General features: G+C 38.8%; 1 protein-coding gene across 1 annotated transcript in view; it reads left to right on the top strand.

The window, feature by feature from the left end:
- Positions 1-14732, top strand: part of LOC117806554 (serine palmitoyltransferase 2-like) — a 28971-nt gene extending 14239 nt beyond the window's left edge. Inside the window, exons 8-12 of the mRNA XM_034675501.1 lie at positions 1526-1745; positions 2293-2419; positions 5233-5368; positions 6245-6374; positions 10354-14732. Of these exons, the coding sequence (XP_034531392.1) occupies positions 1526-1745; positions 2293-2419; positions 5233-5368; positions 6245-6374; positions 10354-10473 (733 nt within the window). The 3' untranslated portion in view covers positions 10474-14732. The remainder of the gene's footprint in view (positions 1-1525; positions 1746-2292; positions 2420-5232; positions 5369-6244; positions 6375-10353) is intronic.

Here is a 14732-nt window from a genome sequence, read left to right as displayed (position 1 = left end):
AACACATCCTTTCTCTTAATCCACTTACAAGCATTTGAGTTTTTTGAATTGTTTCACACTACCATGCTCTTTGATTCTCTGTCTGATTTTGTAACAGCCTACATATTTATGAAATTCATGTTGGAGTTAACGTCATGTCAGTTCAGTTTTTTCAATGAATAATCAGGTCAACATATCTATACACTATCAGTCAAAAGTTTGGAAACAGCTTCTCATTCAAGGGTTTGTATTTATTGTAATTATTGTAAACACTGTAGATTAATACTGAACACATCAACACTATGAAAGAACAGATATGGAATTATTGAATTCACAAAAAAAGTGTTAAACAAAGCAGAATATGTTTTAGATTATAGATTCTGTAAAGTAGCCCCCTTTTTCCTTCATGACAGCTTTGCACACTCTTGGTATTCTCTCAGTCTGCTTCATGAAGTGGTCTCCTGGAATGGTTTCTAATTAACATGAGCCTTGTCAAGAGTTCATTTGTAGAATGACTTGCCTTCTTAATGTGTTTGAGACCATCAGTTGTGTTGTTCAGAGGTAGGGTTAGCACACAATGGATAGACCTATTTGACTCCTGTTGTAATCCAGATTATGGCAAAACCAGATTATTTCATAGTTTTGATGTCTTCAGTATTAATCTACAATGTTGATAATAATTAATATAAATAAAAACCATTGAGAAGGTGTGTCCAAACTTTTAACTGGTAGTGTATGTCTGTATAGCTCTTCCTTAACACATTCCCTTCCCACTCCCTCAATCCATGGCAACCAACCTAATATGTATTGATGTAGCTACATACATGTGTATATGTGTATGTATTTCTATAATTACTGTGTATAACCACATACATGTACATATATAAGCATATACACATACGCATAAATACAGCACATTACTACATGTTAATGAAACAGAGGATTATAATTCAGTAATGTTGGAGTTCATCCTCTTTCTAATTGGTAATCGATAATGACTCAGTTATGGCTAGTGTTTCTGACCAAGATGAGATGTTTTTTTTAGAAATATCATATTTAAATAGACTTTCTTTTTTGAATCCACTACTCTGTATCAGTATGCTTTAGCTGGTAGGTGACTTACACACACACACACTCACAGAGGGGAAAAAAAGGGAAGGACACAGGCTTCCAGAGGCAGCACTTATCTCCCTTTGATGTGATTCTATGAGGTTCAGCAGTATCAATACTCCTGGGGGAGGATTGCTGGTTGACAGAGCTGATTCAGTGCTTGGTTAGCTCTTAGTGTTTGTGTACACTGTGAGCAAGTTTGATGAGTTACTTCATCCAGCCAAACTGGCTGCTGCAGGAAGCTGCACTGTATAGTAAACAGACGCTTCAGGATGCAATCAAGATTTAAACTTCATAGCAGCTCTGTTATTTTTTGCGACACTGTTTCATCTTCTTCCTTAATGTTTGCGAAGCTTTAGATTTTAAATGATAAATCTAAGAAAGGCAGATGATTTCTTTAGTTGTGACTGTTCATTCTCTATTTCCCTCCCTGCAGCATGGAGGGCAGTATAGTCCGCCTGCCTGAAGTGATCGCCCTGAAGAAGCGCTACCGGGCCTACCTTTATCTAGATGAGGCTCACAGCATAGGGGCCCTGGGGCCGAGAGGGAGAGGTGTAGTCGATTACTTTGACCTAGACCCCTGTGATGTGGATGTCATGATGGGCACATTTACCAAGAGCTTTGGTGCAGCAGGGGGATACATCGCAGGAAAACGGGTGAGGACACTAGATCATTCATTAATTGTATTAGCTTTTTGTTCGTTTGACGGAACTCTAGTTTAAAAAGCAGAACTCACGAGACACATGTGGCTGAGTAGAATGAGCTAAACACAAGCTGTGGTCACATGACAGAGATCATGTTCCACTTAGGAACCTAGTCTTCCAACTGGGTTAGTAAACAAAATTAAACATTTATCATCCTGAGAATACTTTACTTGAAGGTAAATCTGAGGGTCAGGACTTACAGTATAAAATCTCTGAGGTTTAAGTTTCAAAAGAACTCACCTGTCCTGCCAGATATGTGGACTTGCAGCCTTGCAGTCTGTGTAGGCTGCATTCCTGAAATATTAGCCCAGTTTCATGATACACTTCTGTTATGAAAGCAGCTTATAAAATCCTAAGAAGCCTTGTGTGTAAGTAAGCTATGCCACTCCTGAGTTCTGTGGGGTCCCAGATTGTTTATGCTTGAAGAGACAGCAGAGTGATTTGAAGCTTTTCATGCATATGTATCTTCTTACATCTCCTGTGTATCTGCTGGGTTTAGGAGCTTATTGAGTACCTGCGCTCCCATTCCCACAGTGCAGTGTATGCCGCCTCCATGTCTCCTCCTGTGGTGGAGCAAATCATCACTTCTATGAAGTGCATTATGGGAAAGGATGGCACAACAATAGGTGAGTGGTACAACACTCACCCTGAAACCTCTATGAAGTAATTTTGAATCACTGGGTTCGTGTTTTATTTGTCTGATACACATTTAAAGCTTTAATAGTAATCAGTAAAATCTTAAAATCTAATGCCGTTTTTCGACCAGAGGAACTTTACCCCGGAACTAGAGACTTAACCCCGGAACTACATGCGTTTCGACCGGTGGACCCAGGGTCTAAATTTAGTTCAGGGGTAGATAATCTCCCCCCTAAAAGGCCCCTTCTAGGGGGGTTGTACTTTTCAAAGGTCCCGGGATTTTCGGGGGGCAGGGCTTGCAATGCGGAGCGTGTCTGATTGGTAGATTACCTGCAGTGTTGTTATTTTGACCGCCGTCCACAATAACATCAATTGATTTCTCTTTCTTTAAATGTTCTACCTTTTTTGTATGTGTGTACTTTTCAAAAAAGGAGGTGTGATTTTTATCAATGGGGGCACATGAATCTTTTAGTTCAGGGTAAAGTAGTTCTGGGGGCTAAAAGACCCCGGAACTCTTGGTCAAAATGCACCTTAAAACATTCAGGGAGCCAGTACAAAGACGCTAAATTAGGAGAAATATGGTCAAGCTTTCTGGTTCTGGTCAAAACCCTGGCGGCTGAGTTTTGTTCAGTCTGGAGACGATCAACTGATATGCTTCTAGCTGTGGTTTCAAACAAATCGAGTGATTTACAGCTGGCTGCAGTACACCATCAAAGACAGATGAAAAATACAGCTTTAATCAAACATGATTATAAACAAGTTTAGTTTCAAAATTCCTAAATTGGCCAATGCTTTGGACTTTTAGACAAAACATAGAGTTTGTTAACTTTCCCTGTACAGCAACACTGAATGTTAGCATAACCTTTGTTTACAATAAAACTCTGCATGCCCCCTTTAAACTTAAAAACAAGTCCTCCGATGAAAGCAACTTTCTGCTTGAATCTGTGTATGTTATCTTTTTAAAGTATTTTTTAACTGGGGCTCAAAGTCAAGTGTAATTTCAAAACAAATGTAAATCAGGTTCTTATTTGTACTGAACCCAAAGTGGCTTCTAAAAAGCAGTGTGTCCTTGTAGTTTTCTTAATCTAGCAAATCACAGAAGCATTTAGAGCAGTGAGTATCTCTTCATTTTCTACCATTCACAAATCTAAAGAGTACTTAACATGTACAGAGATATAGACAGGGCATCTTTTGTTAGTGCTAGTATCTTAGCAACTATCACAGATAACTCGGAGTTCACAGATTCCAACCATCCAAAACTTGAAATAACTGCAGCAGCTTCTATAAACTAAGTTTCTTAATGATCATCCTGTATGACATACTTTGATGGCATTATAAACACAAATGATTGATGACAAACTTGAACTTGCTCTGCCACATTCTGGTCTGATAGTATTAAAAGAATTTTAAATGAACTGTTGTAATTTTCATCAGTCACCACTAGGGGTCAGCAGTCACTCAATGTCTTCTAACAGTCCACATCACATAAGTCATTATCAAGAACAGTCCATCCTTAAACAGGATCCACTGTGTGCATAGTGGGAGGTAAACAGGTAGCATGGAGGCGGGCGGGTCCAGCACACCGGGGCTAATTGTGGAGCCTCTTCAGGTGTTCTGGGGAAGAATAAACCAGGCGGTTACTTGATGAAACACCAGTGAAGGGAGGAGCCCGCTTGGCTCTCATTGCCCATCTGTCCCCATCTATCTTCATACTTGGGTCATGGGGGACATTAGGGGCCATATGGTAGGTTGTGTAACTCGTCAGTAGAGGAGAAATATTGAAATGACGGCGTGATGGTTTCTTCACTGAGTGCTTATGCTTTTCATAAGAGCAAAAGCAACCTGTGTTTATCTAAAATTCATGGCTAGTTTGACTTTTTGATGGCCTAAAAGCTAAGTTTACTGATCTCCTTTCTTCAACTTTGACTTGTATGACTTTTTATCATCGAATTTATAAAATGTATACATCAATAAGAATGCATTATTCTAAGTTTAATATAAAGACACATTTCAGTGCCCTTTTTTCACCACCTCAGCGATGCCAGAAAAATCCAAATTCATAAGTTAATTTATATCTGACCCAATTTTAAACATTACAACAAAAAACATTACCCTACAAACTACACACAGCCAGGGAGAAAATCCTACACAATCTAAATCAAGTGCTGTCCCTTGTGGAAATTTTAACTCTGAAAAATATCCTCCAAAGCTGGTCCAGGTCATTCTACATTTTCTAGAATATTTTTCATCATGCATATCATCAGAAAGCTATTACACGCTATTGACATGTGTGCCATTCTCAACAAGCCTGTAGTGTAGTTGTGTTTGATGCTCACCTAGATTGTCAAAGGACCTAATAAACCTCCTGAACAGCACAGAGGAACAGAAGACTTGATCTCCACATGGGGTCTTGAAACCCTAAAAAACTCAGTTCTTTTTTCAAACCCTTCCAAAAATGTGATTGATGTCGGCTGCCTATCAAACCTTTTTCACTTCTTCAAAGCATCAGCAGAAGAGCTCTGAAACACCTTTCCTTTTTTGTGAACCAAAATAAACAGCCAGTAAAACATGCGTCTGGAAAGAAGACAAGTCTTGATTCATTTATATGTAAATCCTAAGGTTTTTAGCACTCCTTTATATTTGAATCAGACATTGCTCCGTATAAAGATCATGTACAATCATTTAAATCTTATAAATATATCCTGACTGTCCGTAGTTGTGTTTGTTGTCATCTTTCGTAAATACGTTTTTTGCATTTCCTGTCAAATCTGTTTTTTTAAAAATCACATCTTGTCATCTCAAGGCTTTGAGCGTGTGCAACAGCTGGCAGAGAACACAGTCTACTTCCGCAAGAGGCTTCGAGAAATGGGCTTCATCATCTATGGAAACGAGGACTCACCTGTAGTACCCATGATGCTCTACATGCCGGCCAAGATAGGGTGAGCCTGAACTTATTCTAGCTACAGTTTACACCCCCTGTGAGAAAACATGAATGTGTGAGGATATTAAGAACAACATATACACATGTGACTGGTATTAAATGCCCTGTTAGAAAAAATTGAGGGTTTAGATTTACTTCAAAGGAGCATTGGGTAAGATTCAGCAGCATCCTGAAATGGGGTGACCATACTCGAACTCCTCCTCTATCCTGTCCTTTTAAAAGTGTTTGTTAAAATCATAGTGGAAGGTTGAGGCTTAGGCAGAGGCACCCAGGAGGGAAAGGCGAGGTGAAGGCCCTGGTAGGACTATGAGGGGAGCTCACAGCTTAGGTGGTGAGAGGCTGGACAGGGAGAGGCACTGGAACTCACAGACTGGACTGGAATTTGGTAGAAGGACAAGTCACACGGAGAAACAAGTACAAATTCAAAAACCACTGGGAAAACTAGGCTACACCTAGAGGCCAACTATGTCACATGTAGGCGGAAATCCCCTGGCAGTGAGGAGGAGAAGAGCCAGGGTGTAAATACTGCAGCAGGTGATTGTTGATTAAAACTAAGGGAACCTGTTGGGAGCTCCAGCACCTGCAAAACAAGCCCAGCCTCTGAAAGAAAAACACAGGGGAAAACCAAACCAGAATTGCATGGGGTAAAGAACAAAAAAATGACAAAAATCCTGGTTCAGCACAGTTTCTCAGTTATCTAATAAAAATTGAGCGCTAAAGATCACATATGACCTTCGAGAAGACGTTTTCTTCTGTTGAGTACTTTTGAAATCAAGCCTACTTCGCAAAAAATGTTTCTTTCAATGAAGAACACCATAGGACAGATGTTTTCCACATGCAATTGACCGGTGTCCCCTCATGTCCGCCCCTACAGAGCATTCGGCAGAGAGATGCTGAAGAGGAACATCGGGGTCGTGGTTGTCGGCTTCCCTGCCACGCCCATCATCGAATCCCGGGCACGGTTCTGCATCTCAGCCGCCCACACAAAAGACATGCTCGACAGAGTAAGTAGTTGTGTTGGCTACTGTGTGACATACTTTTAAACTGATGAGCAGTCTTTTTTTGCAAAGTGAGAAATGACTAGTAATTTAAGAAACATTAATAAGTATGGAAATCGTTTGCTGACTTAAGAAGCTCTCAAAACATGTCGTAAAACGTTTCTTAACCTAATCTTAAAAAATCCTAGTTGTGTTTTCTTTATGGAAGAAAATGATTGCTTTATTCCTCCAGAGCCAAACACATCTTGATGATAGTGGCTGCTACTAGCCAGATGTGTGTCTGAAATTCCCACAGAGATCATTAAAAAGACAGCTCGTCACTCTCACCTGAGCAGAATATCAGGAATAGTAACATTTAAGTAACTCCATGCATAAAGTTTAGTCTGGATCACTCTGCTGAGTTAATGTAGAGTTTATTCACACTTCATTCCAAGGGTTTCGAGTTCACCCTCTACTCCAAACATCCTCCTTTGTACACAATGTGCTGCTGGGTTTAAGAGCAGACTGTTCAAGTGCAAGTGTTCTTTGCAACAAATCAGGGAGCCGCCCACTCACCTCAACTGGGAGCTCTCCTTCTTTCACAACACTGAGCTCACTACACTCCTGCCTGGTCTTCATCTCATCATCCAACTCTTCAGTCTCTCCTTGTATTTACTCATAATAAAAATCAGCTCACACAGTCCAATTTAACAGGAGTGTCCTTATGTACATGCATACTGCATCACTAGACAGTGCTGCTGTACGCAGGCTGTTATGCACTCCCCTTCTATTTGTGCTCTTTGCAAAAAACTCAAATCAAATAAAGTGTAGACAGAGAGTGGGAGTATTGTAGCGCTGTATAGCTTTTATCTGTCAAGATGTTAAAATCTCTCCTTATTACTCTTCATCTCTGTATCATTCTTTCATACTTTGATGTGTCATGTCCATTTTGCGTGTTCCTTTCATCTCCTGGTGAGCTTTCGCAGTTTTGTCTCCTAATTCTGCACACCCACACATGTACACACCAAATTCATGTCCTTCCAAAGACCTTTCATTTCATCGGCTTTATTGATATCCTAACCCTCAAGGCTTAAGCAAGTGTCAGCTCACACCAAACTACACTTACTGCTTGAAAAAGTGAAAACAGATCCAGACACTTTTATTTGGGGCATCCTTGGCTGAAACGGTTTGATGATGACATTGAAATCAAAGTTTGAGAGTAAGTCTGTTGCCTTCTTTTCATGATAGAAGGATGGAGCAGTGGTTCCTCTTTCTTTGTACGGTGATCGTACATGAACTGCCTTCTAATTGAAGTTCTCTTCTGATTCCTAAAACTGTCACTAGCTCTAACCTTCAGTGTCATGGACACATGAAGTAGGTCATTCGTCAAACTCGCTCTGTCTTTAGTGAAAGTCCTTTTAATGTCTTTGCTGCCTTGTATTGGCTTGAGAGACAGAGTTATCTTAAACTGGATTATTTTATAAGCTTGGATTTAAAATGTATTTAAAGAGTTTATGCACATCTTGATTGATATCATCTCAGTCAGACAACTCACTTAAAGTTTACCAATGCAACAGAACAGTGTTTGTTTTTGGCGTCTAGGCTCCGAACCTCATTCCTCCTGCAGGTTAACTTAACTGCTGGTGAGGAGGTGGGGTTGAAGTTTGCACACAGCACTGGAGCAGGGCAGCAGTAGCACTGGCAAGGCAGAGGCAGAGACAGGAAGTCTTGCAGCTTAAATAGACCGCCAGTGAGAGGATGCTCGGTCTGCTCATAGAGAAGATGGTGTGTCAGAATGAACCGGTGCAGTTTGAGTTACCTGCCTTAACTAGCTTGCAGGTGGCGTTCCATTTTTTACTTATCAGTTGTTTATTTTGGTCTTTGTATGAATCTCGTTTTCCTTTCCAACCCCAACTCGGTCTCAGCAGATGTCTGTCCAACATGAGTCTGGTCCTGCTGAAGGTTTCTACCTGTTAAAGGAAGTTTGTCCTTGCCGCTGTAACTTGCTAAATGCTGCAAAGTGCTCTGCTCATGGTGGATTAAGATGAGATCAGACTGAGTCCTGTCTGTAAGATGGGACTGGATCTTATCCTGTCTTGTTGGGTCTTTGTTAATGATATAACATAGAGTACGGTCTAGACCTGCTATGTTCGTAAAGCGTATTCAGATAACATTTGTTGTGATTTGGTGCGGTGTGAATAAAGATATAGATTGGATCGCTTCCTTGCATGGATCACCTGTTCTCGTAATGGCATTGTGAGTGACAGTTTTTAAAACACCACTTGTGTTGTTTGGGGGACTTTATGAAATGAACTGCTGATGAATATTGTCGACAGCAGACACACACAGGTAAAGAGAAAAGGAAGGGAGGGACACTGTGTGAGAGACTCAGGCTGAGTGTGTGCGTGTGAACACATATTAATGTTGAATATAACCCACGTATAGAACATGATGTATAACCAAACATCAATTGAAGAGGGTAATGAATCGAGCACAAACATATATAGAATGTTCTGTGAGCAGAGCACGTGTTTCAGACATCAATCATGTCAATCATGTTTCTTTGATCCTGCAGAGCAAAAATCGTTCAATTATTCATTCTGCAGGCCCAACATGTACACACTCCAGACATACACAAGTGTCACTCATTGAACTCAACTCAACTCATTTTTATTTACACAGCACATTCATACATTCAAGCATGCAGCCCAAAGTGCTTCACAAAAAACAGAGACAGAAAAAAAGGGCAATGGGTTAAAAAATATAAGTCAAGTCAAGTCAAATATTTTCATAAAGCACATTTAAAAACACAGCAGAAGCTGACCAAAGTGCTGTACAATACATTAAAAAATCACAATGTGAGATCAAACAAGCAATCATTTAAAAAGAGACAAACAAAAGACAAGGAGAGCACAGCATTGGAAATGAGAACCTAATCAGGGCTAGAGGACTCAAATGCTAAAATATAAAAGTGCGTTTTGAGGAGAGTCTTAAAAGAGTCGACAGAGGGGGCGGCCCTTATTGAGGAGGGGAGGCTGTTCCAAAGGCGCAGGGCTTTTACACTAAATGCGGGGTCGCCCTTCAGCTTATGTTTTGACTGGGGAACTGCCAGGAGACCCATGTCAGAAGACCTCAGAGGCCTGGAGGTTTTATAAGGCTAAACAAGAGAGGAAGCTGATATGAAATACTTTAAAATAAAATAAAATCATTACAATACAATCAATAAAATAGCATCTGATGAATACCAGAAAAATAGAATAAAATCAGATAAATATCAGAAAAATAGAATAAAATCATTAAAATAAAATAAATTAAAAAAAATCAGATAAATACAAAAAAAAAAACATTACAATAAAATCATTAAAATAAAATCAGATAAATATCAGAAAATTAAATAGAAACAAAATAAAAATATAGAATTAAATAGAAAAGAAAAATGATGCTAAAACAATTTTTAATATGGTTATAATGCAGTCCAGGGCTAAAGGGAAATTATTCCAAGTTAAAAGGCAGATTTAAAAGGTAAGTCTTAAGTTAACTTTAAAAAACACCCAGAAGCAGAACTTAAAAAACAGCCCTAAAAAAACATACTTGCATTGTTGTTCCAATCTGGAGCATCCCTAAGTCATACTGTTGTCCAGTTTTAGTCCACATTACTGCTTAAAAAGTTAAATATTTGAATGACTCGATTCAGGATTGATGCACTTCAGCACATCTTATTTCATGAACAGCTTTCACCAGAATGTGCTCCATAAACTTATTGCCCCCTGTGCCCAAACAAAATATCCTTCTGGTGACTGCCCCCCATATCCGAGTAATATGAATGAAAAATTGAGAAGACTGGGTCCATCTGGAGCATTAAAGTTAGTGGTGTTTTCTGTCTTCGCCCAAGTTTCCTGATTTAATCTTACAAGACAGGTGTGCTTGGTGCAGTTTTAAAATTTCCTCAAGCTACATCCTGCCCTTCATGCTGACAGCCTTTTTTATGGTATAAATGTCTCCACAGGCACTGAGTGTCATCAGTGAAGTAGGAGACCTTCTTCAGCTCAAGTATTCCCGTCACAGGATACAGCCGACTTTGGAGCGGCCCTTTGACGATAACGTGTATGAAGAAATTGATGACTGATGAAACACTCCTTTCCCAAAGTGGCGTGAACCAGAGCAACCCCCGAAAATACTGAGCCCTTCAAGATGGATCACATGTCTTCCACAAGGACGGAGACGTGCACAGGTGCCCCTTGTCGACAGCTTGCCGTTACATAACATCCCAACAAAAGAGAAACACTTAGAACTGTCATCTAACTCTAGTTTGCCTTACCTAAACGTGCAGAATTTATGAACTCTGATCTGCTTTCTACTGTGTGTATTTTATGTTTGTTTATTTTTATCTTTAAGTCTAATATTTTTTAAAGTTGTATCTGTGTATGTCTGCAATGCTTGAAGAATCTTCCTTGTTAGGCTTGTAATTGTGTCCATGAGGGGGAAAGGGTGGAGCTAAATTACTTTTAAATTTAAGTACAAGAGTTCTTTATGCAGCACTATTCAGATCAGTGATTATAAGTGCTAAGATTGTATCACTGTCAGCTTGTATGTTAGTAAATATAATTCAAAATGAAATATTTTTTAAGGAAACCATTGTTGACCTTCCTGCATCAACATTGTTATCTTTCAAAATGTACGTCTTACAAAAAACACGATAGATCTCTGCATCTTGAGAAATTTTAAAAATGACATCACTCCTGGGCGTCAAGTAGTTGCTCCACTATAGTTGCTCCATTTTTCTCAACTCAACTCAACTCAACTTTATTTATATAGACAAGCATGCAGCCCAGAGTTCTTCACAAATAACAGAGAGATGGAAGACAACAGAGATGGTTAAAATAATGAAATACATAATCATGCACAAATAAAATCCAAACAGAAAAATCTATAAAATAAGTAAGGGTTGAAAGTAAAAAATTTAATTCAATTCAATTAATTATTAAAAATCTGTAAAAGTAAAACAGATCAGATAAATACAAGAAATAAATAGATACATAAATAAGATAAATACATGTTAAAACAATTATTATGATAATGCAGTCAAGGGCTAAAAATAAATTACTCCAAATTAAAAGCCGGATTAAAAAGATAAGTCTTAAGTTTACTTTTAAAAACACCCAGAGAGCTTGTCTCCCCAAATCGTTCCCTTAATGGGTGATGAGACTTTTTAGTTTTAACAACAGCCCAGTGTAATTAAAGAGGAGTATAGTAAAGAAGTTACTCTGAATGTGCATCAAAAATGAAAATGATCACAGAGGTGAGGAGGTTAGAGCGGAGCTAACATGATGGTATCTGCACTGCCTGTTAATGCCAACTCAGAGAGAGGGTGTAGAGGTGTTTATGCAATGCAGGGACAGAGCATGAGAGACTGATCGGCTTTATATCTGGTCATAAAACTCCTATATACTGTATTTAAATAGCGGTGGACTAGATTACACATATATAGATTAACTACGTCTTCAAATGCTGTAAATGACACAAGACGGAGATATGATCAGGAGTAGTTTATCAGCCGTTTAGTAATGAAATAGAAGTTTCACTGCAGATGCATGATCCGTCCAGGTGTGAACGGCAGCACTTCAAGCTGTCCACATGTGATCAGATCAACCGGGACTCATAGCAGATATCAGGTATTCCACCTTGAACACCCTCTGTGTGTTGGCATTCATGCAAAGTACAGATACCATTGTTCAGGCTCAACAGACATCCCTCATGCATGGAACTTTCTGACGAGAAGAACGGAGCAGCCTTAGTGTGTGAACTACGTGGCATCAAAGGTTGCAGAACAATGGCCGCCCATGAGTGAGTATTTCTTAAATTCTCTCAAAATATAGTAATCTGTTGTGTTTTTTGTACAACATGCACCTCAAGGGTAACAATGTTAATCCTGTAAGATCCACAAGCTCTCTTATGTTGGATTCCTTTAAGGATTATTTAACTAATATTTCAGATTTGGACTTTCTGCCATTGGACAGAAAGAAATAGGCCGGTCTGTCACACCTTTGAAAAGATGGATTAATGCTGTTAACTTCTCTAAACCAGACTTCCCTGCACAGTTTCAAAACCAAGTCCAATTTAGATCACACTACAGTAATGTCATTCCATGTTATTCCATGATCCTTCTGGAGTTTTGAAGCATATCCTGACAAGCAGGTTTGCTCTCTCTCAATGCAAGTCTTTGTCATGAGTTGGTGAATGTGGTGTGTGATCACAGGTCAGAGGAGCTTTACGAAAGCAGTCCCTTTACTTTTTACCCTACGATAGTTTGTCTTAATAGGAATATCATTCCTTAATTTGCTTTTCCAGGATCAGAAACGCGTCACATTCCTAATAACTGCTAAGTTTGGCAGATTATCCCTTAGGATTTATATTAAGGTAACAGGAAAAGTAGCGATGTCAGCAGCAGTAGTGGTGGGTCAGTCGGGTGCTGGTCACATTTTTAATGATTGCTACTGTGAGCTTTTCACTTAGCATTTTTAGCATTTACATACAAGCCATGAAAAAAATGTTAAAAACAGACCATGAAGTTACTTTCTACAGCTTGTGTTTGAATGAAAATGAGCTCCAGGTCAAAACAACTGTGCCAAAACAGAAATTACTCCATCTTGTTGGTGGGATTTCAATAATAGCCATCTGTTACACATGGATTTGGTTTGTCTCTACGGTTACTTGCAGTTACTGGCATCCCACAGTGGGATTGCATAATTTATCATAAACTTTGTATGTTTTTTTAAATGACAGTTAGACTAAAAAGCAAGAATAACTCGACCCAATTTTCTTAAGGACAGAGCTGTGAGTGTAAAATAAGTCGTATATTTTATTCAAAAACCATCTCTGCCCACTTTCAGTCCAGTTTATTGGTATCAAATCACTGCTTATGGTACAGTGTGGAGGCATCAGTTAAGGAAGTGTGACAAATTGAAAATATGTACTAGTACGCTTGTATCTCCTCCTCTGTATTTCCACCCTTTCTTAAATGTGTATTAGTAACAGCCTCACTGCTTTGTGTCAGATTACATTGTTTTAATGCCTTGTTAAACAAAGTGCTATCTTTCTGCTGTGACTGAAAATCATTAATAACTGTAATCAGTGTGACAGGGATAGGATTGTGTGCTTTCAAGCATGGATTTGGGTTTTTATGAGTGTGTTAATGCACTTTTTCCTCGCTTTTCTTCTGCACACACTCTGTCTTTTGTACTTTGGGTTTATCTGTACATCGTGTTCTTCTTTGCTGTGAGACAACACTCCTAAATCAAGGCAGCTGTAAAAGCAAAAAGGAGGGAGAGTAAAATCCCACATGTGCACATTTAATCTTGCCTTTATACACACTGACAAGTATTATGTAACCACTCGTTCCTCATGATAATGCATGTACAGTGAGAATTAGTCATGGAAGCTGCTCCACAGTCTGTAGTGCTCAATTATATACACTGTTCTGCTAGATGAGACTTGTTGAATGTTATGAAAAATCACTCCGTTCCAAGGGAACATACATATCTTGGTTTATTGGAGGTTCTGTTTTTCCTTTTCATTAATGGTTCCTGTTACTTTAAATTGAAGGAGTTCGTGTTTTTTACTTTCATCAATGTGTAAAAAGTTTTAAAATTCTAATCTTTTAAATCACAAAAATGATCATCAATGTGCTAAATGCTTAGGTTGTCATTCAAATAGAAATTGAATGTCTTTTTATGTTCTTTCTCAAATTTGCACAAAGAAAAGTCATGAAATGATTCTTAAAGCGGGCATTTAGAACATATTTTAATATTGACCTGTAACTATGTAGAACCCCAAGATCTAACAGCCGGGTGTCTTAAAGATGCTTCTCTTCCTTCTTTGAATGCTTTTCTTTTTTACATTTCTCTTCAGATTTATTGAAGTTTGTTTAAAATCATCCTGTTGTGATATTTAAAAGAGTAATCCAGTTGGTCCACAGTCTGTAAAAAAATACAATATCTTCTCTTAAGCATATGTTTGTTTACCGTAAAGCTTGGGAGATGCGTTTCTCACTATTTCTAGCTACTTTTGTTCACAGTGCTCAAGTGTGCCAATTACTGAGGCAACCATTTGAGTGGTTGACTGCATGTGACCACCAGTCAGAGGTGATCCTCTCTGAAACAGTGCCTTTGAAGCAAATGATTTTCTATGCCTGTCATCACTTTGATTGTTCGCTTGACAGTCTTAATGGATCTTGTACTACTTTGTCTTAAACAGTACTGGATGTGTTCCCTCTTTTAACTTATTGCCATGCATTTGATCATAAAAAAATGCACTCTCAGCATATGTACCTTAAGTGTCACCCGTGTCCATGAAGTCAGATTAGATTATTAAACCACTAAAAAAAGG

Source organism: Notolabrus celidotus, chromosome 22, assembly GCF_009762535.1.
Source record: "Notolabrus celidotus isolate fNotCel1 chromosome 22, fNotCel1.pri, whole genome shotgun sequence".
In the NCBI taxonomy this organism is placed as follows: domain Eukaryota; kingdom Metazoa; phylum Chordata; class Actinopteri; order Labriformes; family Labridae; genus Notolabrus; species Notolabrus celidotus.
The sequence above is the reverse complement of the archived record's forward strand: the minus strand, read 5'-3'. Positions and strand labels throughout refer to the sequence as shown.